This window comes from Indicator indicator, chromosome 22, assembly GCF_027791375.1.
Source record: "Indicator indicator isolate 239-I01 chromosome 22, UM_Iind_1.1, whole genome shotgun sequence".
NCBI lineage: Eukaryota > Metazoa > Chordata > Aves > Piciformes > Indicatoridae > Indicator > Indicator indicator.
Window position 1 is genome coordinate 7,498,499 of NC_072031.1, and position 26,922 is coordinate 7,525,420.

The following is a 26,922-nucleotide window of genomic DNA, read 5'->3' on the forward strand; positions in this document are numbered from 1 at the left end:
GGCTAGAAAAACGTAAAACGAAGGTCACCTTCAACGGCAATTTTACAGACTCAGAGCTTTGATACTTTAATTAAACACTGTGCATCTAAGAAAAACAACCCCATAAAGAGAGATGGATTGTATAAAATGTATCTTCAAATCCAAGTTGATTTGCAATACATCATGTTCATTCCTACTGTGCAATGCAGGAAGAAACTACTCCCTGTGCTACCAGTCTAAAGTACTCATCTAAGAGAAGCACAGAAAGCTGCACTATACATGAAGCAACTAAGCCTGCAAGCTAAGGCTGAAAAAAAAGGTTTTCCCATGAAAGTGTCAGTGCAGCTTTTAACCAGGTGAGTGCCAGCAAACTTCAAGCAGCTCCTTCATTGCAGCCGCACTGCCGCCCTCATTTCTCCAGTGGTTGCAAGGGAACATTGCTTGTCTGAGCCGCATCTAAAGAGTCCACGATCTCACCGGAGAAAATTGCTTCCAGTCGTTCATCAATCTCCGTTTCTTCCCTGAACACACACCAAAGCAACAACCCCGTGGACAGCAGACTCAGAGGTAGCACCTTCGTCCACGACTTTTCATGGTCGCTCCCCATAGACTGGCCGACGCGCCACACCCGCGGACTGGCCTTGCTGACGGAGAATGGGGTGGCCTCCTCGTCCGGCGGATCCGCGCCCGCCGCGTCCTCAGCACCCCGCCGCTGTGCCAGCCACCTCCCGGGACCAGGCAGGCGCAGGGGCCGCCACGCCCTGCAAAAACACACGAATGAGAGGCGCGAACAAACCGCCGGCACCCCAGTCCCGCGGCCGCCGCCTCACCGCCAGCGGCCCAGCGCCCAGCTCATCCCAGCGCGCTCCCGGCCCCGCTCCTCCCGGAAGCGGAAGCGCGGACGCCCGCCGGCAGCAGGACCGGGCGGCCCGTGCCGGCCAAGAGGGTGCTGGGAGGGGTCGCTGTGCGCGCCGGAAGGGGGGTGCACGGCAGCAGCCGAAGCGAGTGGAGAGGGGGAGCTAGGTACGATCCACCCGGCAAACAGAACCTGCTCGGCCTCCACCTACTCTCACAAGAGGGTTTCCACAGCTTGTGGGGGAAGAGTTCATTGTATTCCGTGTCACGTACAGGGAACGGCCACGTATTCCCGCAGTGCAAGTATTCTGCAACTATTCCCGTGTCTTCACCTTTCTGTCAGATGCTGAACAGTTTTTGCTTTCCTATCCAAAGATATTAACCTCTGAACACAGGAGCAGTGGTTACACAGAAAACATTTTAGCAAAGAGATGAGATACGGTGTTCCAGGGATTGTACAAATCTTCCAGTATTGGTCTCGAATTATTTTTTATTTACACCACGAAGTACCATGCTTAATTAAAGAAAATAAAGCTGGAGCTACAGAATCTAAACCCATCCAGCCTTGACATTTTACAAATGTTCTCAGAAAACAGCAAATTCTTCTTGGTAAAGAGGAGTCCTCAATCCATTATGGTCCCTCTGCTTTAGGGCAGGAATTCAGATAAGCTTGAAGATAAATCATCTTGGTGCCACCACACATGTTCAACTTGCTTCACATTCTGTATGCACTTGCTGTTTACCATCCAAGTTTATTCATGCAGTGTCACTCCAAACTCCTGTATCACCATGCAGGTGCTCATCATCCTTTGATCCGTTAGTAAAAGTTGTCACTAGAGTTGCCAGTTTGTGACTTAAGTGTTCAACACTTGTATTTTCAGCTGTAATATTTAGTTGAAGACATTAGTTATTTCTGCTTTTAAACACTACATTTTTGTCATTTGTGAGATTTTTGACACAGAATTCACTGAACAGTTTTAAGTTATCTAGAGTAAGCTGCAAATTCTGCTTTTTATTACCCAGCTCTAATCTTCAATAAATTGGATTACCAAAAAGGCAGAAATACTGTGCAAGTTACACAGTTAATAGCTTAAACTATGCAGATAAAATGTTTCACTAAAATTTTACTATGATGCATTTTGCCTAGAGAAGAAAATCACCAAAATCTGCATGTGATATGGTACTTACCTAACCAAAAATCAAAGGGTGGGAAAAAAAGATGACTAAGAAAAGACACAAAAAACCATTCATAGAGATGCAAAAAACATTTTAAGTGTTCTTGAAGAAGTCAGGCCTTGTAGTAGACTGTTCTAGAAAGCAGAGTTAACTAAAAGATGCTTATGTGCTGTGAATCCTGTAATGATGATTTTCTTTAACACTGTAAGTCCTGAAGATAAATTTCAACCACAACAGCAGTCAAAATTTTTCTATAAAGCTAACACCTTAAGTCATCAATATATTGGTGGCTGCTGGGGAGTGGAGGGGGAAATGTAAATCCTATTGAGCAGGAATCGAGACCTAAATACTAGAAACTTTGTCTACTGATTTTTACCTCCATGTACAACAGGTACATGGTTATTCAATCCTTGCTGTAAGCAAAACCAGCATTTGGGTATTCACATTTTGAATAGACAAGAAAAAGAACAATACCAAAAAAACTCACCAGAATCTCCTTTGTATGCAATACCATGCTGACTTAATAAATTTTGAAGTTTTTTCAGTTCTTTAGAAAGTTGCTCGTATTCCTTAGGGAAAAAAAAACAAAACAAAACAAAACAAAAAAACCAACACAAAAGCGCCAGGCGTTTAAGATGGCTCTCCCACTCTCCACATGCACATATAAAATGTGCCTTTATAAAAAATAATGGGTCTGTGCACAGCTGTTACAGTTTCTGACTTAAAAGATCTCAAACATAAACTGCTTATTCCAAGAACAAGGTGCAAATTTTGTAAAAGGATATATTTCTATTTAGCCAAAACAGAAGCCAGCTTCTTCCAAGCCCAAGAGTAAAACTCAGGAGTGCTTTCTGTATTATTTCAGATTTATCCTCTATCTAGTATTTTCTTACGACACAAAACGGCTAGAGGACAAGCCTTGATTTATAGCCTCAGCAGTTTCTGTTAACTTACAAAGTCAGGGACTGTTCAGTACTTTCTTCTATGCACTATGAGGAAAAAATTCCCTTCCTTGCTCTTTTTTCAACGTTCAGCTTGCACTCTTTCAGGCTAACCACACCATCTATTTTCTCCATTTCAGTTCTGCTGCAGGACTGCTGACACATGAAAGTCATTCAGAAATGGACACCGCATAGCTCATTCTGCCTTGTCTTTGTGTAACATCCAACACATTCTGACACAACTATGGATAATTATCCCGTGTGTCAACATTCCAAAGGCTGGTTACATTTATTTTCACTAGTAATAGTAATTCCTTCCTATTTCTAGACTGATATTCCCCAGAAAGAGTGCTTACAAGATGTTCATAACCCAAGTGCCTACACTAATTCCTGCATATCCCCCGCCACCACCTGTCTTATGGGGCATTCACAATTGTGTTGGATTGCTGTTGATTTCATAGCTGGAATAAAGATGGCAAGTCATGCTGTACACAGACTCTTATATATTGAAAGCAGAAAAGGTAATAGCATTAACAGATTTAATCTGAACCCAGAGAGTATTTACACAATGCTATCACACTAACACTGTCATACAGTAAAAAGATAGCAGTTTAATTCTACATTGTAAATACCACACTCTGTACCTTACTGCACTTCTCCACTGTTTCAAATTCCAGACTGATTTTCTTATTCTGATTCTCTACTTCCTTTTCTTCTGTTGCTTTTAGAAATCCTGCTTCCTCAAATATCTCTTTCAGTAATTTTCTGTATCCCTAAACAAAGAAAGTTTCCAAGAGACAACAGATCAAACCACCAACCTCTCACCTCTGCTTGTAATTTGCACTGGCCGTTCCAATTCCTCAAGCTTCACTGTAGAAAACATCAGAATTACCAGCTAGTGCAGCAGTTGCACAGCACAAAAATTATTGTCAACTGCAGAACAAATGCATCTGTTCCAAAAGCAGAAACCGCACAAGCCAGGTTTGGCAATTTGACAGCAATTGTTCTTTACCAAATAGAGTTGGAAGAAATTAACAAACCTGCACAGTTATTAATTCATCATACAGAAGCTGCTCTGCTTCATCCCATTTTCTTTGTAGGGCTTCCGTCAGAGTTGGATAAACTGAAAAATGGAAGTCAAACCATGTAAAAAACACCAGAACTGTCTTGCATTTGTCAAATGCTCCTCCAATAGCATGCAAGCATACTTAGGAACTCCAGGTTTCTATACTGTACACAGTCTCTACTGCTTTCAAGAGCTGGAATTAAACTTACATTCTACTTCACACAATGCCACAAACCAAAAATTTTCTTGTTTCCAGCTGGAAGGCCACAACTTTCTTTGCAGAATGTAATTCTAACTGAGTTCTCCCTTTCTGTAATCTAAATAAGCAGATACTACAGGACTGCTTCCTTTGACCAGTCCAAGAAAAAATTAAAATAGTTAAAAAAAAATAAAAAAAAAAATGTATAATCACTCCCTGGGTCTACACTAACAATGACAATCTGTCTGAGAAATACTTACATGTTGTAATGACTGGGGTTTAAAATACACTTCTTGTGTTACACTGCATTTAATACTCATTTATACTAAGTTACAAATACCTAAAATTTTGCACTGAGACTGGCGTCATATGCCAGATGCTCTACACACAAATGATTTTTCTGAATCTTACCTAAAAGAGAGTGGGGATGGCACACGAGAGGAGTCTCAAATGTCAGAGAGTAAACACAAGTACTTGGCTCAGACACATAAGCCACTTTATTGCTCTTTCCACAAACAAGATGAACCTAACATCAAAAACAAAGATGAGAAAGACGTCTCCACATAAAAAAGGACCAGCATTGATGATCAGTTTTCTGTCTTCCAGTGCTAGCAGATTGGTTTCTGTACATACTGTCATATAAAACCTTCCAAAACTGTCACCTGCAGAAAAAGAATCTTAGCAAACAGATCTTTGAATTATTTTAGCAAATGTCAAAATTGTTTCCTGCAATTGGAAATTATCCCAATGATCCCCTCAACCTATCATTGTTCCTTGGACTCCCAAGGAATGACACTGTAGAAAGTCATGCTGTCTTGATTAGCATACTCTAGGTTATTATACCTTTGTCTGTCTGCTCTTAGTCTCACATGAGTCTCCTTCCCTCATCCACATTCCAAGAAATGTGTTGTTTTCAATTTCCCATTCATGCCAGATTCTGAAAAAAAAAAAAAAAACAGGACATCATTTTTAAGTTACTGGAAAGAAAAAAGGTGAGCACTCAGCAACTAAAACAGGAATACCCCTTACACCAATTTAACTGTATGTACTTCATTTTTCTTGTCTTAATATTTCCATTTCTTGAAGCCAAGACATTATAAACAGTGCAGTTTCTCATCCAGGCTGCTGCGTAGGGTACATCAGAATTACTTTTAGAGCAGTTCTGGATCAGCTTTCAGTTTGCAAACCATTTGCACTTACAAATCTGTGCTTAAATCTAATGAAATACATCTTTTAGATCAATCCCACAACAAATTCCATTATGCAAGTACTCTGTAACTCAGACTGCAGCAGTGGTGCTGGAAAAACCACAAAAATTAGCCTCTACTTCTGCTAGTCCTAAAGCCATAACACTCTCAGCATCTTCAGGTACCCTTTTCCTCTCATATGGGCATGCTAATTATTGTGCACATAAGGAAACAAGATATCTATATAAAAAACGTTTAGAAAGGCAGAAATTTTAGACCAGTGCTCTACCATTACATTTAATTCAGGTCTTATGATTCAGATACTCTGGGGTCTTTGAATACTTTGGGATACTTTTCTTGGATTTACACTGACTCCTTTATTATATTTTTTAAAATATGCTTAACAACAATCACTAGAAATTAAGCACATTTCATTTTTTTATGTTCAACTCAAGTGAAAGTAGTTAACAGATGTGAAATCTTTGTCAGCATAAGCTGCAGTTATATAGACTGACTTCCTTACATGAACATATCACATCTGCAGTTGTCACTGGTTATTAATCAATTTCCAGGTACAATGAGAGGTTAGTGTTTATCATGAAAAAAAATTGATTTTTCAAGATGGGTTATTTTTAGGCATAATGCCTTGGGAACTAGAATGGCCTAAACTGACCAATAGAAGAATCTTAAATTTAAAACTGACTCTTTCTCACAATCTATAAAATGGTCTGGTAACAACACAGACAAAATTTAACGCCTCACCCTAAAATCCCACTATAGGCATTCCATCGAAAAGTCTGCTCGTGCTGGGTGACATTATGAAAAGGACAAAACTCATATTTGTACCTTGAAAGAAAAAATACAGACAAGAAGAAAACAAGAAATGTTTCAGACTGAAAGCAAAACCTAGTTAGTTCCTAACAAATATAGAGAATCAATTATCAAGTATCCATTACTCACGTCGATTCCACAAAACTGAAACATTTGCCAGCAAGCCTGAAGAGATGTGCAGGGCCTAAACCACCACAAAACAGTATAAATGTTTTCATCAAATTTAAAGAAGTTACTGTGGTGACAAAACTGCAAGAAGTATGTGACAAATCAAGAATTATTTCCTATAGTTTACTCTTTGCATTCAGTGTTTATCTCCTCTCCTCTATATGTGGTCTAGAATTGTTAAGATTCCTGTTTATTTTGCTAAAGTGTTTGATTTATATTGCAGCACTCAGGCTTTGTGTGAAACTGATTTGTTCCAAGACTACTCAGAACTTTTATCAAACAATTTTGCAGTATTAAATACTATCAGATGATGGGATTACAATCATGAGGATGTCAGGAATTGCTTCAAGAAGAGAATTTTCACTAAGGATCAGAAGATGTGTGATTGGCTTAAAAAATACAGTGTAAAACACTGTCACAAAAACAATCCAAAGAGCACTGGGACAGGGAACACCGAAGAGATCAGAAACACAGTAACATACATTTCTCTGTGCTTATCTTCCATGATGCTCATAAAATGACAAGTAAAACTAGTCTTTGTCTTCACAAGGGCAAGCTAAGCTACTTTGCAACTCACTGTCACTAAATAATGAAATCTGCACAAAAAAAGGAACGCTTGCATATACCTGATACTGCAGACGGGGACATCTTTGGCTGCAGCCTGTTTGTTTGAGGCAAGAACGGGTTATTCAACCTTTCGAAAAAAGGAAAGAAAGAAGGGAAGTTAAACGTTTAAACCTGAATCGTGCATCTGACTACGGTTATACCCTCTCCTTCCGAGTGTCCCAGCATCTACGGCGCTCCACATGAGGGGAGCGGCGACCACCCACAGGGCCACCGGAGGAGTCGGAGGAGACGCTGCAGGGTTGGAGGGGGCTCAGCGGCAGGCGAACCCGAGCCCACCGAGCCCGGGCGGGTCGCGGGAAAGGGCAGTCATGTACCCAAACGTGTTCGGTTCCTCCACGATCTTCATCTTCCCCGCCGCGGCGAAAAGACCTGCCGAGCAGAGAGCGGTTGGCTGCGGCGGGCAGACTGACCCTGCGGCGTTCCCACCTGCCCTCCGCCTGCCCCCCACGGCTCACCCAGAGCAGCGCCGAGCGTCGCCAGCAGCAGCCGGGCGGCCGCCATCGCCACTTCCGCCGGAAGCGGAAGGGCGCGAGCCGCAGGAGCATGGCGCGTCGCAGGCAAGCTGCCTCGTGCAGGGGTGACCGGCGCGGTGCTCGCGGCCTCGAGACATTCGCGGCGGAAGCGGAGGCCGCGCTGAGAGGTGCGGGAGCGTGCGGCGGCCTGGCTCTGGCCGGGCGGGCCCTGGCCTAGGTCCTGCTGGAGCGTAGGGGCGGCCGCTGGGCACTAAGCGCGTCTGCTCTTTTCAGCATGCCTGGAGAGCGAGGGGGCCGCGGAGGGGTGCGCCCCGCAGGCGAAGTTCCCGTGTCCCCTTGCCATGTGGGAGCTCGGACATTGCGATCCCAAGAAATGCACTGGGAGAAAACTGGCCCGTAAAGGGTTTCTGCGAACCCTGCGCCTGCGCCAGAGGTTCCCGGGTCTCGTCCTCAGTCCTCTGGCTACAGAGTATGTCTCACCAGCTGACAGGTAAGTCCCGGTGAGGCCCGCACCCGGATGACCTCGGTGCTTGTGTGCAAACCCGCGGAGGTGCAGGCTGTGAAGAGCAGCACTTGGTTCATGTGCTGCAGCGATGTTAGGAAGAACACTTTAACCACTGAACCATGGCCCAAAGTGTGCTACAGAATGAATGTGACCCTCCTGTTAGATTAAATTGATGCATGAGCTTGAGAAATAGAGCCATTTTATTAGGTTAACATCATTGCACAGTTGATATCAGTGAAAAAAGGATTTGTGGATTCCAATGATTTGGACGTCAGTTTGCTGAGAATCATAGGCCCATGGCTACCTAATGTTATGCCTCCAGGTTCTTCAGCTAGGTAGCACAATGTATTAACTAGAAAATGTCATAGAGGGGAATGTTGAGAATGTGCCTGCAGAAGTTTTTAAAGAGGCAGTTACTCTGAGAAAATATTTGTCCAAAATGTAGGAAGCAGCAGAGAACTTCAATGTACCTTTAAGAATGTGCCTGTTACTATTAACCATATTCATCTGTCACATTTTTAAACCTAGAATTTTGCACTTTCCGTTTGAAACGTATGCATAAACCTTTTTTGCCAGACACATTCAGAGGAAATACATCTTGTTGCTCTTTCTCGTCACACCTCTGTAAAACATGCTTTTTGATTGACAAAAGGTGGGGGGCTGTATGCAGGTTTGGGGCCAATATAGTGGCAGTTGTAATTCTCACTTTATCAATGCAATCATAACAGTTTTTCTAACACAGTGATGTTTCTTTCTTTAGACATGTCATTGCTCAGAGTGGAATTGCAGTCATAGATTGCTCATGGGCCAAATTAGAAGAAACTCCCTTTCAGAGAATGAGAGGAAGTCGTCTGCGGCTGTTGCCTTACTTAGTGGCTGCAAATCCTGTGAACTATGGTCGGCCGTGCAAGCTGTCCTGTGTGGAAGCTTTTGCTGCAGCTTTTTGCATTGTTGGTAGGCCGCAATGTGTCCAATGTGAAATAAGTTACCAGAATAATAAGAGTTTGGAATCAGGTTGTCTAGCTTTTTTCCAAGTGCTTGTATCTGGTAGTATCCAGCTATCTGTGGGGTGTTCATGTCAGCTGCTAAACAGGACACCTGAAACAATCATCCTGGTTTTGTCAGGATTGCCCTTAATGTTAGAAAAGCTGTTAAAAAAAGCCAGAGAAAATAGAGTCCAAATCCTTGAGCACCTTTCTCTGGATGAGAGGTAACAAATCTCTGTTAAGAGGGTGGGTTCTGGTTAAGAGCAAAAGAAATCGCCCCCTCTTGCGATGTTTGCAAACTCATCACGCAACTTTTGTGACCACTCTACAGAGACATGCTGTACTGCAGACAAATCTTCTGAACATGCACTGCTGCTTTCTTACTGAGGGACTTCAGCAGGTAGAATCTAATCATTCATTAGCTGTAAGAAGTATTTTTATGTAACGCTCACCAAAAGCCTATGACCCCTTCTTGGGTTCGGTTAGATGGTCCAAGTTGAACGAAATATGAAAGTATTTTTAATCATTTATTTAAAAGTCTAAATCCCCAAACACTGAAAACATGCTGGCGAACATCCCACTATTGTGATACATAAGCATGTAGTGCACATTGAAATCTGTGAGCTGAGTGAATTCTCACACTGAAAAAGTGATAATTTATTTTCTGGTTTAGGATTCCCAGACCTAGCTACCATTCTTCTACAGAAATTTAAATGGGGTAAGACATTTATTGACTTGAACAAAAGTCTCTTGGAGAAATACGCAGCCTGTCATTGCCAAGAAGAAGTGCTGAGAGTTGAAAAGGACTTTTTAGCCAGTGTCCAAGAAACAAAAGATGAAGAAATAGGTAAGAAAAGCAGACATATTACACCCATCCTTTTCCTAAGTAATAGACTTACAATCTTTTCCTGTAGCCTCATGAAAATACTGGAAAAGTAGCAGGTAGGAGCTTTGCTGAGATATGCTGTTCTGTCTTCAGACTCGGTGTTCTTATAAGCAAGTTTGCCTGTTTTATTCCAACTTAAAAAGATGAAAATGAGTAAAGCAATTTACTGCTTACAGCAGTGTATTCACAGCTGAACTACAGAGCAGCTGCCCTAATGAAATTAAGAATACTGGAGAACTAAGGAGTAGGAAGATAGTATGATGCTTCCCTATTTATAAGATGTTAAAAGCAGAGTAAAAACACTGGTGGTCAGGAGACTGCAAGTCAGTTATAAATAAGCCTAACAAAGATCTGTAATGGACGTTTTTACGTATTTCCTAATGAAGATATTTAAAAATTACACCTATAATTAAAATAGCTTATCAGTAGTGTATTCCCAGATTCTTCCAGTAGCTTACTGGTACTCCACTCTTTCAGGCTATATTCACTGGCGAGTGCTTGTTCTCATTCAAGACGACACAAAAAACTCCAAATCTAATACTCCAGAACATATGAAGAGAATTGCTCCTAATTCCTGTTTTCCTTCCACAGTGGGGTTAAGTCCCATAAAACCAGGCCAGGGAATCACACTGTAAGGAGGTGGCAAGACAGCCTTTAGTTTCTCTGAACCCTGACCTCTTTGCCCTGACACAGCAGGCTGAATGCACTTGGACAGATACACTTCACTTCTCATGAACTGAGAGCCCTTCTAGAATTAAACCATTGTGAGAGTATCCATGTTTTCTTACCGAAGCCTTCCAAACCTATGGCTGTGTACAGTCTGACTACCCTGTACAAGCTACTGAACCCCTGGGTAGGAGGCCACAAAACGCATGAAAGAGTGAAAAGACTAGAATGGGGGAGCAGCGTTTTGCTATTGTTTTTCATCTCCCCTAGTTTTGGGTAAAACAACTATGGTAAACTTACCAAAAAGCTCAACCAGACTCCCTTTGCTTTTCCCTCCCTGCCACTAATTTCTTAACATGAAAATTAAGGTAGATCATTGTGATGGTTTGAAACTGTCTTTTTAATTTTTCCTTGCAAAGTTCAGAACAGAGAAAGTGAAAGAATGTAAATAAGTCACTGTTGGGTTTAAGAAAGCAAAATACTGATTGTTCTAAACACTTCCATTGGATAGATAGAAATGTTTAAGAACTATTACCCAAAATAAAGTGGGTACTCTGCACATTCTGCGTTCTGCAGTGGGGGCAGTTGCTGGGCTGTCTGGCTGCTGTTTCTTCTTCTCTTCTGGCTGAAGATAACACACACTGACCTTGGCAGCTAAGTTAAACTTTCTGCTTAACAAACTCTGCTTCTCTGTCCAGGGGGGTCTGGGGGGGAAGCTCCTGGGAGAGAGAGAGGCCCCTTTGGGAGGGTCCCCTTGGGGGGAAGCAAAGGGAGATCGGTTGTGCTTTTCCATTGATTGTATATATTTGTAAATGTTGTGAATTTTGTGTATTTGTACATATTCATTGCATTTCATCGTAGATTTTAGACTCTGCTTGTAAATACAGCTTTTCATTTGCTTCCAGACTGAGCTAGCCTGGTTATTGTCGGTGGGGGGGGGAATTTCAGCTCACACCGACACAATCATTAAAATATGCCTTCTTAATTAATGGGTATTTTTTCCTCCTTTTTCCAGATCCATTTGATGTTGACTCAGGAAAAGAGTTTTCAAATCCAAACAGACCAATCAATTCCCCAGGGTAATGACCTTTCATTTAAATACTGTTTTTCTTATGAGATGTTTTGCTTTTATAATCCTGAAAAATATTTCCAGAGCAGCAGAAAGTAGTGAAGAATCTGAGGAGGACAATGTGGGCATTCCAGATGATGCCAATGAAACCAGTGATGAAAGCAGTCCAGAAGATAATGGTACCTTAAAGTTGCTGCACCAACAGCCAATAAATCAACTATTTGAGAAGTAAAAAAACCCAGACGCCCAAACAAATGATCAATCCCCAACTGTCCCAGAGTTGTAACATCCTTTATAGAGATTTTTCTTGTAAACAGTTAAGTGTGGCTTGTTAACCTGTAATTTCGTGCTTCACAAATGCCTTCCCACAGGTGACTGACTCTGAGGCAGTGTGTGGGTCTGTTTGTGCATGCAAAGACATTAAATCAGACAGTTTCTAGATGATTATTTCTGGAATTCTAAGTGTTATGTAAAGACCCTGAAGCTTACAAGTTCAAGGAAACCAGCTCCAGTGTAGTTAAGTCTGCACTGGAAGAGGGAGTTGTGGCAAAAACAGGCCAAAAAGGAGCTCCTTTGGGGGCTTTTTGAGGCATGGAAAGTGGCACACCTGTGCCAAGGCTGGCAGCTTGTGGGCCAGCTGCTCAGGTGGCAGCACCCTGGCAGCACCGCTACAGGAGGCGGAAACAGCCACACGAAGAAGCAGCCTCAGGGAGCTTGCTGCCCACCAAGCAGAGATAGGAGCTCATTTGATTATAACTAGTCCATTCCCAGAAGATGGCCTGGCATGGTGATGTCATGACCCAGTATCCCAAGCCAACCCTGGGCAGCTGCTTTCCAGCCACTCTTCCCCAGGCCCGCAGCACTGCTTGGGGTTGCAACCAAAACAAAAACCCCACATAAATGAATTTTGCAGAGAATCTTTTCCTTACCTCAGTTTTGCACTTCCCTTCTCACACCAAGCATATAAAGTCTTCCCCAAAACAGCTGTTGTAAGATGGACTCTTGGACAGTGACCAGGGAGCAATCCCACAGGAACCATTTTTAAAGGACCGAATCAGAATGGAGGCTGCTATCCCAAACTAGGGGAATGCTTTTGTTGCAGAACAGATCTGAGAACAGAGCTGTATCACACTTAAGCTTCTAGGAATATCCATTTTTTAATAACAGAAGCACTGAAGAAGCTACAGCTCGGAACAAAGCTTTCACACTTCATTTGCAGAATGATTTTGACTAAAAAATACAAATTAAAAAAAAAAGTGAACGTTTAATGGAGGGCATATCAGCTTGACATACATGAAAATAATTTACATAATTTAACTGATTTCCTTTACAGCAGGAAACTCCAATTGCATAGAGCACATCCTTTTCCTAGACGCTATACACATTAATCTATGGCAGAAGGCACAGAAGTATTTCTGATAAACAAGAACCATTTCAAATCCCCAGTTGCATTCTTCAGACAGCTTTTGCTGCTGTTTGTATCAGTCTAATGCTTGCACTGTGTCCCTGTGGTCACATCAGGGTGCTGATCTCTTTATGCACAGTAAGCAACTGGTCTCTAGCTAGGCAGCATTCCACAAGCTGTTTAAGGAACTGATCAAAGCTGAGTAGGGGTCCCAAGGGGCTGCCTTCATTTTGAGGATGAAGACATGGAAAAGAAATGAAGGCAACATCTAAACAAAAGGTAAGTGCAGCATCACAGGTCTTAACAGGACTTGCACTGAACTGTGTTCAGAGCCATTTGAAGGGGAGCATTTTAATGAAGATAAATGAAACAAAACCCTTTATATAAACAGTTTATTTACTCTAAACAGCAACACAGACAACGCCATATAAACACAAAGGAAGTGATGCAGAGTAAGGATGCTGGCTGACTTTGGATCTCAGAGGCTCTTAAGCAATTACAACCTAGTTTCTGAAAGATAGAAAAACAAATTCAGGGAGGGAAGGGGGTGGAGGGCATGATTTTCTTTTTCATACAGCCAGCTAGAGGCTAAATATAGTTCTAACATTTTAAAGCATGCCTGCATCAGATAGCAAAGTAACTAGAGATACTAGTGAATTTATAGAAGTATAAAAGTTTATAATTTTACAGCAGTCGAAATACTGACATCAATATTAAAATAAAAGCAAGTTTTACATAACAATCAAAAATACAAAAGACTGAAGGAAGAGACCCTGTATGAAAAAACTGGGGGCAATTCAGCAAATTTAGAACTGTATACAAGTGGCGAATATGGAAAATGGCACACATACAACCCCCTCCCCTAAGTGGATATTAATTGTACATAGCAACATTAGATTTTGCAAAAGTTTTGTAAACAAGTTCTTGCCAAACCAATCCCTTCCTTTTTAAGATGCTGCATGACAGATGCTTATGATGGTGCAAACTTCTTGGCTTGTGCTCGAACCCTCTTTTCATATTCCACTCTGTTTTGGCTGGATAGAAGAGAGACAGTGTAATTACAGCTTGTGAAATCAGAAGCCCTATTACAGGGTTATTGTTCTACTTATCTTCATTATGAAACCAAGTCCTTGTTGAAGGCAAACCCATCAGATAGGAATTCACTGAACACTGCAATACATTAAAGGCTTTTCTGGACCGTTACTCTGGACGTAAGGTACTGCTTACCTAGGTACTTCCCAAATTTCACCCATTGTCAAATGACTGCACTGACTTTGGACCAAGCCAATCTCCACCAACATGCTTTGTGCTTGCTCTCTCTCAAGCCAGCAGCACCTCACACCCAAGCTTTCTTATCCATCTGAAGTTAGCCACTCTCCACATTAAGACCTGAAGTCCTTAACAATAAATTCCAATATCCTAAAAGCACAAATGGGTCAATGAGAGCAATTCACTGACAGTGGATTTTGTAGGATTTTAAGTATCATCTTCACTGCTCTGGGGAGAGAGGGGAAAAGCTCTTCAGAAACAACAGAAGTGACAGTAGTGAGGCCTTTTTCATTGACTCAAAGATGCACTACCTATCCTACACTTCCTTTTCACTAGCATCCTGCAAGACGTTTTTTTTGACAGTTTGCATGTGAAGTCTCCTAAGATGCCATTTTTCAAATTTGGCATTCTCCTGGAGACTTGATCTTCTGTCCAGACTGATAATTTCACATCTCCAACTTGGTAGTTATTTCAAGTAGCTGTCAATGCCAAAATTAATTTGCTTAAAGTGTCTTTCTCCCTTAAAGATTATAGATCGGCCATCCATTTTTAATCATGAGAAAATTTTAAGATTAAGCTTTCTGTACTTTAACTCTTTGTTTCCAGTTTTCACAAAATGCCACATACTTCCTGCAGAAATTAGAGCAGCTTTCCTTTATCCTTCAGAGGCACAAGTGCTTCTCGACAGGATTAAGTTACTCCTATACTGATGAAGGGAACTTCTCACCTAATTTGGTCTCCTCTGCTGCTGAAATCATTATGCCTCATCACAGCTACTCACGGTCTGAATGAAGGAATCTTCACAATTATTACTGTTGCAATGCTATTTAAAGCTCCACTAACCTATTCACTATGAAATCACTACTTTGTTCAAGTCAAGCACAAGCTAAGCATCTCCAACAGGACAGAGTCATGAAGGTTAAGGAAATACCTCATTCCTAAAACATTCATGTGTTACACTGAGTTACAGACAGCTGTAAGCAACAGGACAGCTTCCAGGCTAAGAGGCAAAGATACTTACCAGTAAATTGTGTAAGCCTCTGCTTGAGCTGGGTCTTGAATATTTGGTTCATTTAGAAGTTCTTGTATTCCTAACAAGATCTAGGGAAGAAGGAATGGAAGACACATAGGCATACATATTACTAACAGACATTCCATTAGAAAACCCTTAGAAACCAACTGTAGAAACAGAGTGAGTATCTGACATTCAATGCCAATCAAAGGGCTAAGAATGTCTAAGTACAATTAATGACCTGTTTAATTGTGATTGCTGGCCTCCAGTCCTTATCCTCCTCTAAGATGGAGAGACACACTGTGCCTGAAGGATACACATTTGGGTGGAATAATGGTGGCTCAAATTTACCTGATGAAGAAGAGAGAATTACTTGCATGATCAGGAATTTGGTTTAGACTAGTGAAACAACCAACCAACCAAGAAAACCAATTTCTAAAGCAGACAAGTTTGAGATGGGATAAGGACATTTCAAAAACCTAACAAGGAAACGAGGTATCCAAAGATAACTGTTGTACACAGTATCAGGAGAAGAGCAGATCCACATTTTACAGCACATCAATGAAAAGGTTGATGAACCTTTTAAAATTATTTAATGCCTTCTGAGTTCTTGACTTAGAAGACCAATTGAAGATTACAAACATTAAGACAAATTTAACATTAAGAAAGGGATTTGGTCTAACCATGCCTACCTGTTAGCTTCCAAAGAGTGCTAATCAAGTAGCAAACACCTCAAGTGGTCCTTTTGTCAAACTTTGAGGAAACCCACACAGCAATCATCCTACCTATCAGAGTTTTGTTACATCAAGCACTTAAATGATTTTGTCAGACCTTTCTAAATGCTATGTGGTGGGCAAAGAAAAAAAAGGCAATTTACCTTTTTTAAAAAAAAATATTAATAACCATTCACAGAACCTCATGGAGCAGTTGAACAGTGCTCTAATAAACCCATGCTGGTTAGTCATTTTACTTACATTTTGGGGGTGAAGAAGGGTAGTCGTCCTTGAAAAGCATCCGTAGTTTAAATAAGCCACCTTCCCACGGTGTCTATAAAAAGTTAAGAGTTTAGAATACACCAAGGAAAAGTCAAACTTGTGGGAAAAAAGCTCACCAAGAACTGTTTATGAGGCAAAACACCAGACATCCTTCTGCTACACAAGACAAAATAGCTGTCCTACACTGTAGCACACTGTCAAGACAGAGACAAGGAGCTGAAGAAAGAAAACCCTGCTTTTCCACTTCATTACAACTAGGAAGTGTTGCTGAGTCATCAACAGCTGAGAACATCACTAATAATTACACAGTCAAGGAAAATTTCCATAGCACATGAACAGAATACACCTTAAGTTTTACATGATGCACATGTAACAAGGAACGGGCTACTATACCCTACTTAAACCAAGTCCAAGAAGATAGGATAGGGATACAAACCTTAAGCACATGGATGCAAATTGCTTCTATTCTGCCTCACAAGAACATGGCCAAGAAAATCACAAAGGAACGGAAAACCTGAACAGCCTTGTAGTCCTGCTACAGTTAATATGGAGGTTCGCTAGTCTAAGTTTGGCCACATTTGACAGCGTGTAGTCTCTGAGATTTCTTCTTTTTGTGTAACAGATACTCTAAGAAGCTTTTTATCCCTATCAGAAACTGGGATGAGCACTTTTAGGAGCAGTTCCCATACTACAGAGTGGACCTTATTTGGTCTGAGAGCACTACACAAAAGAATCATCCAAACACAAAGGACAAAAAGCCTGTCTTGAGTATGTACTTCATTGTTATCCTATTTGGCAATGGGGAGAAAAGTCCATCTTCTGACAAACTGATTTCTGCTACATGCATAAATACAGAGAAGTTTAATATTTAATGTAAAATTCTTGCCCTTGTTATGGAAACACTTGCAATGACAGTTAAGTGGTGAGTTCATGCTTTAAAACAAACTGGAGTAAATTCTCACATCTTATCAGCATAAACTATCAAACCTATCCTCAAGGATAGACAAGTATGTTTAAAGACCACCTTAGGAGGAAATTCCTAATTCCTTCCTAGGTGAATTATGTCATGTTTAAACAAAGATTAAAAAACCACAACAAAACATACCACCAAAAACCCCAATCCCAAAAGAGAAAATGTACTCCACTGTCATTGGTATTTATTGTGCGAAGTCTTAAACCAGAATAGGAAAAAAATGTGCCATGGAATACTTAGATACGGAGTTTTAAAAAGCAAACAGGTTTGCTTATATTTGCTGTAGTGGATTTAAAAAACATTGTTCTGGACAGCTGTAGTCAAGCCATCAACAACCAGAAAGACATTTTCCATACCTTCTCAGAGGAGACAAACTTGCCAACTTTTATGAGAGGAGCCTTTTGACAGAATAAACTTCCTATTTCATTAGATTTCAGCCATAGGGGAAGACAGGTAAGTTTCAGTAATTTCTTCAGGTAGAACACCAAAACAGTCAATAGAAAGTTCTTACTGTCCTTCTGACAGAGCAACATACCTTATGGATGACAGACAGACACTCAAGAGCCTTACTAAGGTAACAGCATGACAGCAGTATCAAGATTATCTTGCCTTACTGGCCAGGTTGCAGATGTTCTTCAAGTCAAATTCCAGGTAGTTAACAAGTGATTTGTTGTTCCAAAAATTGCATGGAGATATCCAGCCCAGGACTAACAACACTTTACTTCCATTTTTGATTTGGATGACAAGACAGTATTTTGAGGGTTTCTACTACTCAACCATCTTAAGAGAAGCAGCTGCAATTCAGTGTGCCTCCAAACACAATAGCAATAGAGAGAAACTGGCTGGCCTGGCTAGTGAGCAAGACATGCTGCTGCTTGTTATAGAGAAGGCATTTTTACTGGAGTGAAGACCTTAAGTTTTTAAAGGAACCTCTACAAAAGGAACCACACAAGCATGACTGGCATGATGTGTTTTCTGGTAGGCAGGAAGCTGCCTTCAGAAGTCTTGTTCACTCCATGTTGTGGGTTTTAAAACATTAAGGCAGTAGCATGAAAATTTCACATGGCACAAGGATCTCACAGAATTATTTAAAGGTGGCATCTCAGTAAGTGCAGAATTGGTTATTATGAGGAATAATCTTGCTCTGGCAGAACACAAGGGGATGATATTTTCCTGACAGTTGAATTCCTAGGTGCTTCTTCAAGAACTAACTTGAGCTGTGTGGATAATTACCGAAGTACTAAGCTAAAAATAATGATGATTGTAATTTGATTTAAATAATTTATACCAGAAATGCAATGTTCAGCACTGAACTGAGACAGTAGTACAGAATGTGCAGGGCTGGCCTGTGTGCTTTGTCTTCTCAGAATCTAAGAAACAAAATCTTAAGCGGACTTAAGCAAGTTTGCAAGAGGCAGCAGAACAGGCAGAACAACAGAAGGCCACATCCAACGTAAAACACTGAAACCACCAAGAAATTAAGAAACTGCATCTATTGAATTCAAGAATAATCTCTATACACAATGAAAATAGAAACAAGATTCTGTTCAGAATATTATAATGTCAGTGTACAAAAATCAAAGCAGCTTCATGCATTAATGATTATTTCCACTTCAAAGTTTGCATTTGCCCTATCCCCTAGAATCAGATCAAGATGATAAATATAATCAATTATGGTTTCTTACAAGGAAAAATTCTGCATTTTAAGGAAAAGGACCCAGAAGCACAATTGCAGATAGAAAGAAACGATGTTAGAGTTCTATTCTTTTTTTTCTAATGCAAAGAGAAAAATTCCATTAAACGGAAGGCAACAAGATTCTGATATGACAACACAGAACTGTTTTCTACGAAATCCAAAAAGTAAAAAAACATTAGTACAGCACTGCTGTAGGACTGAGAGGTTGCACCAGTTTTGGACAAAAAAAGGAACAAGTGTTACCTCTGCTAGTTAACTACTTAACAACTATTGATCTGCAAGCTTAAGGGCTTAAACCAGCATTTATAAAGAACAAACATCACAATAAACCCTGGCATGAAGCAGAAGACAATCTCAAGTTTGCTCAGTGCTGGATTCTTACACACTCCTTTGAAAACTTTTACTCTCAAGGTGGTCAGTTGAACAAGCTCATGGTGTGTTTTGTCCAAGATCCTTCTCAGCCCACTCCTTCTCGATTCTAAAGCAGCAGCAGGATCCAAAGACTCCTACGGAACTATGTGCAAGTTATACTCCCAGTTGTCAGTGTAACACATGAGCAGACTTTACGTCACTTTGCCATAAGTGAGGTGTTAGGACAACAGCGAGTCTTACCCCTTTCTTTCCTGGAATAGCACACTCCCAGTTCATTAGATTCATTGTGCCATCTGGATTTTTTGTAGGTACTGCTACAAATCCCTGAAATGAAGGCAAAAAAACAAGTGGGTGAGCTTTCAGAACATATACGTGGAATAAGTCATGACATACTTAATTCTTACACAAAGTTATTTCTTTTTGCACTATGCAGTTTTAGGCTTTTTTATTTACCAACAATATTTCATTCTTTTTAATCGGGGTAAAGAATCATTATCAGAACACCAAAATAACTGCAGTCACAAAATGTGACAGTTCTCATACTCACAAATGGATGATCTTTCCTCCAGGCTTTTCTCTCCTGTGCGAGTCTGCTAAGAGCTATGCCAGACATATTCAGAGTCCCTCTAAAACAAAAATAATTGCTTTCAGTACAACCTTTTACTTATAAACAACACATTATATTATCTGTTGATAAGCCCTGCTCTCTCAGAAATATTTTTGCCTCTGATTTTCACTCCTATAGCCAAGACACATTTTTGCACACCCTGCAGAAGCTAATGTCAGGAATAACATCCAGTTCTCCATGTCAACAACCTCTTAGTTACTGAACTTGCCCTACAAAATATTATCCCCACCCTGTTTTCTACTAGTCTCCTAACTACACAACAAAAGGTTTGGCTTTCTTCTGCAGACAAGCACCTGTGCTGTTCCTGTTTCTGGTAAACAGGGGAACAAGAAATGTTATTTTTAGAATGTAAATTCCCTTTGAAAGCCAGGACTCTACAAAAAAGCAACACAGGCATAGAACCCAACCAAATTACCTCCATTTTCAGTGATGCCCCTGTAACTGTCAGCACCAAAAACAGAGAGCACTACAGAACTGACCTGAGAAGACAGGTGCCCACTCATTCCACAAGGCAAGATTTCAGTTCCAGTAGAAACTGAATGATATTTCTGCAGCTTCACTGCCTTAGCAACAGCCAAGCACAGTGACTGAGACTGTAGCACACACACAGAACACAGGCCACTGCTGCAGGTGATGCAAGAACAGTTCTAGACATGATGCTTGCATCAGAGTGGTGCGCTCACATTCAGAGGAGGGTCCTCCATTCACCCAGAACAGCAGTCAAAGCGAGCTTGTCAAATTGCATCTAAACTCAGGATTTCATATGCTATATGGTCTAGAACTCCAATGAAGGCTTTTAATCCTCCTTTCTACTGCAATTCTACCCTTTTTATGTAAGAGCTGATGCTTGGCAGTTGGAGAAGCCAAGTCAATTTGTTCTCAATTCCACATGTAGCCTTTATGACAGCCAGGAGAATAGAATTCTTCCACTAAACTACCTCACAGATATATGAACATGGGATTACAACTCTATTAAAACAAACATCTAAATACTGCAAAATTATGCAAAACTCATGTTCTATTAATATGTAGATGAGTTCTAAGAGTATTGCAGTCTACTACCACAACTACATGGACTGTGGCTCACAAAGATCATAGAATTGTTTCAGTTGGAGATAATCTCTAAGATCATCAAGTCCAACCATTGACCCAATACCACCATGGCCACTAAACCCTGTCCTCAAGTGCCATGTCCACATGGTTTTTTTATATGCCTCCAGGGACAGGGACTCCACCACCTCCCTGGGCAGCCTGTTCCAATCTCTGACCACTCTTGCAACAAAGAAATTTTTCCTCATCTCCAACCTAAACCTCGCCTGGTGCAACTTCAGGCCACTTCTGCTTGTTCTATCACCTGATACTAGGCAGAAGAGACCAATCCCTACCTCACTCCAACCTCCTTTCACAGAGTTGTAGAAACAATGAGGTCTCCCCTCAGCATCCTCTTCTCCACATTGAACACCTCCAGTTCCCTCAGCTGCTCCTCTCCAGACCCTCTCCAGCACCTCAGTCTCTCTCTTATGCTGGGGTGCCCAAAACTGAACCCAGTACTCAAGGTGCAGTCTCACCAGTGCTGAGTCCAGGGGCACCATCACCGCCCTGGTCATGCTGGCCACACCATTACTGATCCAGGCCAGGATGCCATCAGTGCTCTTGGCCACTCAAGCATGCTGCTGGCTCACCTTCAGCTGCTGTCAACCAGCACCCCCAGGTCTTTTTCTGCTGGGCAGTTTCCAGCCACTCTACCCCAAGCCCAGAGCACTCATGGGGTTATTGTGACTCAAGTGCAGGACCCAGAACTTGGCCATGTTGAACCTCAAGCAAGTGATCTCAGGCCCATTGATCCAGCCTGGCCAGATCCCTCTGCAGAGTCTTCCTGCCTTCAGCAGATCCACACTCCTGCTCAATTCAGTATCATCTACAGACTTACTGAGGGTGACCTCAATTCCTTCATCCAGATCATTGAAGCTTGTTTTAAAATTCTCACCCATTCATGCTGTGCCCTTTAGCATGATCTTCATGCCAGAAAGATTTACCAGGCACTGACCTGTCCCACATAAGTTCATCTCAATGTTCATCTGCTATACTCTTTAAATAGTAGAAGACAGCACACTTCCAATTTAAGTATTTATACATCATGAAAAGTGCACATACTGTAACTAAAAGTCTTTAAGAGCACATTAAGAGCTTCATGCAGTTCCTAGGACAGTTGGTATTTCACAATCCCTCCTAGCTTTTTTATCAGTCTGTTTTGCATGAGTGGCCATAAGGCATCATTTAAACTTCAAACCAGCAATTAAATTCATGTGAAATAAAAGGGACCATTAACACTAAGTAAACACAAACACACAAAAATGTCATATTCCTCTAGTATTCCCAACAAATACATCTGTATCTTGGTTAAGTCAGAAGATCTGCATGACTTAGCATAAACTATATGTTCCACTTCAGATTTTAGTCTGTTCACACACAGGAGATGCATAACCACTGAAATCATACCGTAAGAACAAAAATTACACAGGGAGCCTGTGCCCTTGCCACAGATGTAAATGACCTACTGAATCTAGAGAGAGGTTCAGGTCTGCTGTTAGCACCCAGGGCACCAATGTAATACTTCCACAATCATTTGAGACCCTTTCTTGTGCTTATAACCCATTCACATATTCTTGGATGGTTTAGTAACTCAGCTACCTTTTCTGCCAAGAAATACATTGCAGGATGCTTTCAAATACATAAATTGCATTTCCTGGGGCTAATAGCCAATTAATTGCATGGACCTCAAGGGAAATACCAACTTCTCAGAGGGCATGTAAACAGTGAACGTCCTACAGAACAATCCAATCAAGTAACTTTTTAACAGTACAAAAAAACCCAACAGTTTTCAGGCTCTGTATCCTGCTTGCCTTTGCAGCTGGTTATGCACTAGACTAGTGCACAGTAAATTAAAGATTATGTTCTGTAAGTATATTTTCAAATCTTGAGGCACTGGACTTAGTTGCTCACTGGCAGACTATATCCAAAAATTCAGTGTAACACTACCAAGTAGAGACTGGAGGCCAAGATGACTGAAAGTGCACTTCAAAAATTAAGACCCCACTCAACCTATTAACAAATTGCCAATATATTTATAGACTCTCGAGTGGCTCTTCAGTAAATGAATTTAACTTTAGACCTACTGGAGCCTGAGAGGGCAAAGAGAGATTGATCATCTCAGTACATATTTTGGTCTCAGAAATTATGGAACAGCAGGAAGGAATGAGATATTAGGCAGTTATTAAGTCTGAAGATATATTTCCAGCGCTACTTTTATCTTGAGTGATTTTTGTGCATTTGTTTGTTTGTCTTTTTTTTCCTCTCTCCTTTAGAGCAGCGGTTTGCCAAAGTATCTGTAGGTCAAGTTTAGCTCTTATGAGCTGTATTTCTATTAACCACAAATAGTTAAAAATCAAACAAAAAAACCCAAGCACCCCAGTTCTTAAGTGCTCAGTTGTTTGGGTTTTGGTTGGTTTCGGTTTTGTCTTTCGTTTGTAATTTGTTTTCTTCCTCTGAGAAGTTTACTGCTAATGAACAGAATTAAGTCCCAGTGTATTTATGCACTGCATCATTGGAAAAAAACACAAACTTTGGCACCACAGGAAGTGTATCAACCCTACTTTGCAGGGGGTACAAAGCCAGTCTTCACATTTTGTTTGGTTTTAATTCCCCTCAAACACAGCCCAGCATTAAGAGGCTGCAATGTCCCTCTACTGCTATCAACTCGAAAGAAAATTAACAGAAATCTCCAATTTTTCTCCATAACATGCCTCTGCTGCTGTTGCTACTACCTATTTTGGGGGAGGGGGGAAGCACAACACGAAACCAGCACTCATCATGCACACAAACTTTGTGTTATGTCACACATCATCTCATCCTTCCATACCCTCTGACTGCAGGGGAGAAGGGAACCTACTTCCAAACACAAAAGGCAAGCCTTGCAAAGAAGCAATCCTGTGCCACAGAAAACAGCGATCACACCATTCTGACCCATGACAAGTCTATAAACACATCAGCAGCATGCTGCTTAAGTCTCAAGAACTTTCAACAGCTCTTACTAATTCCAAGAAGCAAAAAGGGGGGAAAAATCGTGCAGGCTGCTAGCCTTACGTTTTCACTTTGCAGGTTAAATACTGACACAGGAAGACGATACCATTTGTAGTAGTTTGCTCGAAGACTATACAAACTTTACTTTTCAGAAGGTGGAGAAAGCCAAGGGCTTGTGTTTAATCAAAGCACGCTAATTCTAAACTGGAATAGAAAGTCTCCTCCTGCCTGCGGCATGAAAAAGGTAGAAGAGGCGGTACCAGCCGGACGGCTACCCGCGTCGCCAGGAAAGCAACAATAGGAGCCGCGCGGCAATCGGTCTCTGCCGATAGGCCAAGTAACTTCGCCTGGAGCGGCCGCAGCAGGGCCGAGCACTGCCCGCTTCTGCCGAAGGCCGCCGGTCTTGCGTGCCCTGCGAGGGTACTGGGGCCAGCGTCTGAGGCCTGCACAGGGCACCATGGAGTCCGCCCGCTGGCTCCTGGGCAAGCACTCATGGGGGCAGTAATGCTTTGCGCAGGCCCGGTGGTACCCAGACCTCCTTAGCGATCTCGGCTGGCGGCGACCGAGACCCTCCAGGGCCACGGAAGACGCAGAACCCGCCTGAGGCGAGCAGTGATGTGCCGGCGGGCCCGGCCGCGCGGCCGCACAGAAACCGCCAGGCCCACACATTCCGCCGCTGCCCATTCCTTCACGACACAAGCGGCAAGCGCCAACCCGGGCCCCAGCCCTCCCCGGGCCTTGGGCTGCCCGCGCGCCACGCCAGGCCCCGGCTGTCCCAGGCCCCGCTCCCGGCCAGGCCTCACCGTGATCGGCCGCAGCACCCGCGCGTGTCCCGGATTGAAGCAGCAGCGAATGACCCGGATGTTCCCGACTCGGCTCCCCCCCCCACCTTTGTCTCTGGTCCGGAGTTTCCCTCCCTCTTTCCTCGGTGCGGAACGTAGCAGTGCTATGTCCCTTAACCCGATCCGTCCGTGCCGCTGCGCCGGCGCGATATGACCCCAAATACGATCCGTCCACCACGCTTTACGCATCTTCGCAAAATAGGACCCGGAGGTGGCCACAACATGCCTGAACACGGACCGCAGGAAGGAATCCCAGCAGGGCTCTCCCGAGTGCAACCCCTCCCCCGTGCCCCTCAGCTCCTCGAGAATATAACTGAATTTTTACCTCAGGCGCTGCGAGAGTCACCTGCGTCCCGAAAACGCCTTGTCCCCCGACGGGCGTTAACGCGGGTCTGGCAGGCCGCGCCTGCCGCGGAACGCGCTCGAGCCTATCCGAGTCCCACCCACTGTGCCCAGACGGGTCTCTGATTGGAGTGCGGCGGCGCTGCCCCTGGCAGTGATCTGCAGCCGGGGGAGCCCGTCAGAAGGGGCGGGGGTAGCGCGGCGGGAAGTGGGGACTGCCCCGGGGCCATGGGGAGCGCAGAGCCGCGCGGAGTGCTCCGTGAAGTCCTTATGTCTGTTTAGCCCAAATCTGCTTTTGTTTTGCCTATTTTCAAAGAAGCAGCCTCATTTATGCTTTGTGGGGTTTGTTTTCCATTGTTTTGCTGGGGGTGGGGGGGGTTGGTCTTGCTTTCTAGGAATGCATTTTTAACGGCATTCAGGGGAGGAATCGCATTCTGCTCGTTTTTTACTTATTTTTATAATTTTAATCAAGCATTATTTCAGTCTATAAAACTTTTGAAGCAAATACGTACAGAGTGGCTTCTTATTTACGTTACTTACAGTATATGCTGACCTTATTGCTGATTTTTCAGACAAAAGCAGCACTTTATTAAAAAGCAAAGTACTGGATTCTAAAATACATCTATGATGTTACACAGGGTGATTTGTGGGTTGTGTATGCAAAGTGATTAGTTATAGCTTGGTATGTATTTTTTGGTATGATATATGCATAGCAGAGGGGACTATTGCCTACTATAATGACCAGCAACAGCCACAGTAAATTCAAAAGAAAACTACATTAATTACACTAATTTCCCAGTGCACACATACTTGAATAAACATGACTTTTTAGTGAAAAAGTCTTTGGGGCAGCAGCAAAGACTGTCTCCTTTACAACAGAAAAGATATTAATGCTTTCAGTCACCGCATAAAAAAGAATCTACATTTTATATCTGGAGTGCTAAACTAGGCATATGAGTGAAACTCTTCATGTCAACACAACTGATTTAGAAAATAAGATTTAACACATCAAACTTTAAAAGGGAAAAACAGGTTTATTTCATGCAGTTTACAATATGCTAGTGTTATGAAAAGGAGGTTAAAAAATACCCACACACATTTTAATTCTAGGTTTGTTTTAAAAATTACGGCTTACTGTAACCATCTTTGAATGATTTGGGAAGCCCTAGCAGAATTTTATCCAGGGAAATTCCATGGATTCAGGTTCTTCTCTGTCTGTGCTAAGAGTTTTGGTTAATGCAAAAGCATTAAAACCAGATCAAAACTCAAACGTTGCTGCAGTAAGAACACTTCAGAGATAATGAATTGGCACAAAATAAAATGTTACTGCTAATCCACTATCCAAGAAACAATATGTTGCATGTATGGCCATTTAGATATTAACAGAAACAGCTGATGCACAACTAATTTTTGAGATCACTGATTTGGAAGAAAAGGGGAAAAAAAAGAAATGAACATCTGTTCAGTTGTGGGCCTAGAGAGTCCATCCATAGGAAATAGATTTTTCATAGCTAGAACCAGATGAGGCTGACAACAGAAGCAGGTAGAAATAGTTTCCATTTGATACCTCTTCAGTTTGGTGATGTTGCTTCAGTTCCACGTAGACAGGTTGGCAACACTTCCCTTACAGCACCTTGGCACTTGCTTCCCACTAGCAAGTACATGTGAGCCAAGTTAAGTTTGAGTAAAGTTGT

General features: G+C 42.1%; 2 protein-coding genes across 4 annotated transcripts; both read right to left on the minus strand.

Annotated features, from left to right (window-relative positions):
• Nucleotides 1–1,287: 1,287 nt before the first annotated feature.
• Nucleotides 1,288–9,084, minus strand: GNPTG (N-acetylglucosamine-1-phosphate transferase subunit gamma). Its single transcript, XM_054391302.1, is given in 12 exon segments — nt 1,288–1,715; nt 2,498–2,579; nt 3,596–3,724; nt 3,992–4,074; nt 4,628–4,742; nt 5,060–5,153; nt 6,166–6,249; nt 6,364–6,418; nt 7,029–7,096; nt 7,344–7,398; nt 7,485–8,087; nt 8,997–9,084. Coding segments are annotated over 12 exon segments (1,581 nt in total). The 3' UTR covers nt 1,288–1,590.
• Nucleotides 9,085–13,400: 4,316 nt separating this feature from the next.
• Nucleotides 13,401–25,248, minus strand: UBE2I (ubiquitin conjugating enzyme E2 I). Of its 3 annotated transcripts, none has more exons than XM_054391358.1 (7): nt 25,212–25,248; nt 19,884–19,962; nt 19,577–19,660; nt 16,275–16,347; nt 15,542–15,651; nt 15,310–15,389; nt 13,401–14,053 (listed from the first exon to the last, which is right to left on the minus strand). In XM_054391358.1, the coding sequence occupies exons 2-7, from the start codon at nt 19,947–19,949 to the stop codon at nt 13,990–13,992; spliced, it is 477 nt and encodes a 158-aa protein (XP_054247333.1). In that variant the 5' UTR covers nt 19,950–19,962; nt 25,212–25,248; the 3' UTR covers nt 13,401–13,989. The 3 variants fall into 3 exon arrangements, with proteins under 3 accessions (XP_054247333.1, XP_054247334.1, XP_054247335.1); XM_054391359.1 differs by lacking the exon at nt 25,212–25,248 and adding an exon at nt 24,934–25,028; XM_054391360.1 differs by lacking the exon at nt 25,212–25,248 and adding an exon at nt 24,848–24,887.
• Between the last annotated feature and the right edge of the window lie 1,674 nt (nt 25,249–26,922).

Excerpts from the sequence above, each read along its gene's own strand:
- UBE2I (XM_054391358.1), bottom strand. The coding sequence starts at position 19,949 with ATGTCTGGCATAGCTCTTAGCAGACTCGCACAGGAGAGAAAAGCCTGG. Across the intron at positions 15,390-15,541 it reads CAGCAATCACAATTAAACAG|ATCTTGTTAGGAATACAAGA; the intron begins GTCATTAATTGT and ends CTTCTTCCCTAG. Across the intron at positions 14,054-15,309 it reads GAGGCTTACACAATTTACTG|CCAAAACAGAGTGGAATATG; the intron begins GTAAGTATCTTT and ends TCTTCTATCCAG.